Consider the following 2,270-nt stretch of genomic DNA (forward strand, 5'->3'; position numbering starts at 1 on the left):
TTCTCTGGGGTGCATGATTTGCCGTGTAGTATATGATGCCAACCATCAGAAGATGGATGGTTTCAACAACAATGCTATTCCTGATGGTGAATATCCACAGTTGCACAGGATCCGTGCTCGCTGAAGTGCCGTGGGCATCCCAAAAGGGCCAAACCCGAAGTCAAAGGCCGGGCCGTCCGGCGACCGCAGCGCGGTCTTCTCTCTCACGGATGACAAGGAGGCCCCAGCAGCGTTTCTTTTACGCGTTTCCGCCAATCCCCAGAAAAACACTATCAAACTCTTTGCTAAAAGATTAATATATATCCATCGTCACCATCCCTTTCTCACTCGCAAGCAACCCCAACTTTGCTCCCCTCTCCCCTTATAAAACTCAACACTAGCGGTAACCATAACCATAATTCTACTCTCACTTCTCTCCATTCCCACCAAATTCTCACCAACAAGATCATCCAAAGCATTCAAGTCACGCTCTTTACTCCCCTTTGGATAAGGCCAGTTTGTCACACAACTACCTTTCCGAAGACATTACACAAGAAAGCCAAACAGACAGTTGAGAGATATATACTTCCGAACCCTACTTAGCATTACCATCTCTTCATTCGAAGAGAATTTATTTCTTAGTCTGGGTGAGAGATCAGGAGGTGGTCGACGACGATGACGAAGAGCATGAACCGGCTTGACTCTCGCCGAGAAGCACAAAAGAGGCCGTGGGACGAGAAGGGCTGCCTCTACTTGAGCACCGCCTCTCCTTTGTACCCGCGAGTCACGGGCGGTGCAAGTGCCATACGTGCACTGCCTCCTCCGGTTCCCAACCACCGGAAGCTCCTAGGGCTGTCGGCCGTCGACGATGACGTGGCATCTACCGTCGTCCCTCCGGTCACCGTCGTCCTCGAGGGCCGCTCCATCTGCCACCGCGTCTACCTCAACAAGCACAGCAGCTACAAGAGCTTGGCGATGGCCTTGCGGCGCATGTTCGTTGATGTGGACGACAAAGAAGATCACCTTGGTGACAATGGGACCGACGGGCTCGACCTCTCCAACGCCGTGCCAGGCTACGTGGTAGCCTATGAAGACATGGAAGACGACCTTCTCCTCGCCGGCGATCTTAATTGGAAGTGCGCCAACTATATTCTAACTTCAAGCCTTTTTATTTCCCCCCCTCATGCAAGCATTTAAGGATTTGTGTTTTTAGTGTTGATCTGTTCTTGGATCGATCTTGTCAGGGATTTTGTCCGAGTGGCTAAGAGAATTCGGATAATCCCGGCAAAGGCAAGCCGCCGGAAGCACAGCCAAGGAGCATGAGCGCGTGACCGAGATGCAATTGGCTTGCACCCCATTGTAGCCTGTGGAAGTTCGTATTTCTTTTTATTTTATAATTTTGTTCTCTTTGGTGATTGCTCTTATGGAGTATATTATCCGATGTGATATGATATATGAAACGAAGGTTTCCATTGCAAAATAAGAGAGGTACAAAGGGACGGTGTCTGCCGCTGTTGCATGATTGAGAGGGATGTGACGGGGTGGGTGCATGAGTATTCCAGTTGGTGTGCCGTTTCCATCCTTCGATGCTCGAGTCCTTGAGTTTGAATCATCCTTTTTTTTTCTTTTCTTTTCTTTTCTTTTATTGGGTGTATGTCGAGTTGAGTTTGAATCATCAGGGCCTAAAGTGGCTGCTTTCCATCCAAAGCTAATGAAGCTTATTAATTACCTATAAATAGATGTTGAAGACAAGTTTGTTGCTGATGGTACAGGCAGTGAATGCTGATGCTTTATGCCATTTATGTAGTAGTTATGCTATCTCTTTCACATCAAAGTACGAACCACCACATTTAGTAGGGTTGGTTGCATGTATCCATCTAATTTTGACTATCAAACAAAAGCTAGCAATCTAAAGTGCAGTTTCCCTAGTCTTAGCTATCCCTATGGTTGGTGCATCACGGGTCTGGTATCGGGTTTTCATATAACCAATTTGATTTGATATACATCTTTATTTTGTTGTCTTGCTTTCAGTAATAATGCTTTCATCAATTCATTTATTTGTGTTAAAGCTCATATTGATATCGTGATGACATATATTTTCAACAATTTCCCGTCTTTGGACTTACTTATGGTATACATCTTTTTTTTTTTCCTTCCTTTTATTGACTTAATCAAGCTATAATAGCCTATCCTGTCCTTGATGAGATTTAGCAGCAACATTGTTAGATCTGCACATTTTAACCAACGGTAAATTTCTTTTAATGAGAAATACGTGGTGTGGTTCAATTGTT

General features: G+C 45.3%; 1 protein-coding gene across 1 annotated transcript; it reads left to right on the top strand.

The window, feature by feature from the left end:
- The first annotated feature begins 512 nt into the window (after positions 1 to 512).
- On the top strand, positions 513 to 1,376 carry LOC105039632 (auxin-responsive protein IAA33). The gene is made up of 2 exons (XM_010915844.4): positions 513 to 1,115; positions 1,224 to 1,376. The coding sequence occupies exons 1-2, from the start codon at positions 655 to 657 to the stop codon at positions 1,300 to 1,302; spliced, it is 540 nt and encodes a 179-aa protein (XP_010914146.1). The 5' UTR covers positions 513 to 654; the 3' UTR covers positions 1,303 to 1,376.
- Positions 1,377 to 2,270: the final 894 nt, after the last annotated feature.

This window comes from Elaeis guineensis, chromosome 1 (genome assembly GCF_000442705.2).
Source record: "Elaeis guineensis isolate ETL-2024a chromosome 1, EG11, whole genome shotgun sequence".
Lineage (NCBI taxonomy): Eukaryota > Viridiplantae > Streptophyta > Magnoliopsida > Arecales > Arecaceae > Elaeis > Elaeis guineensis.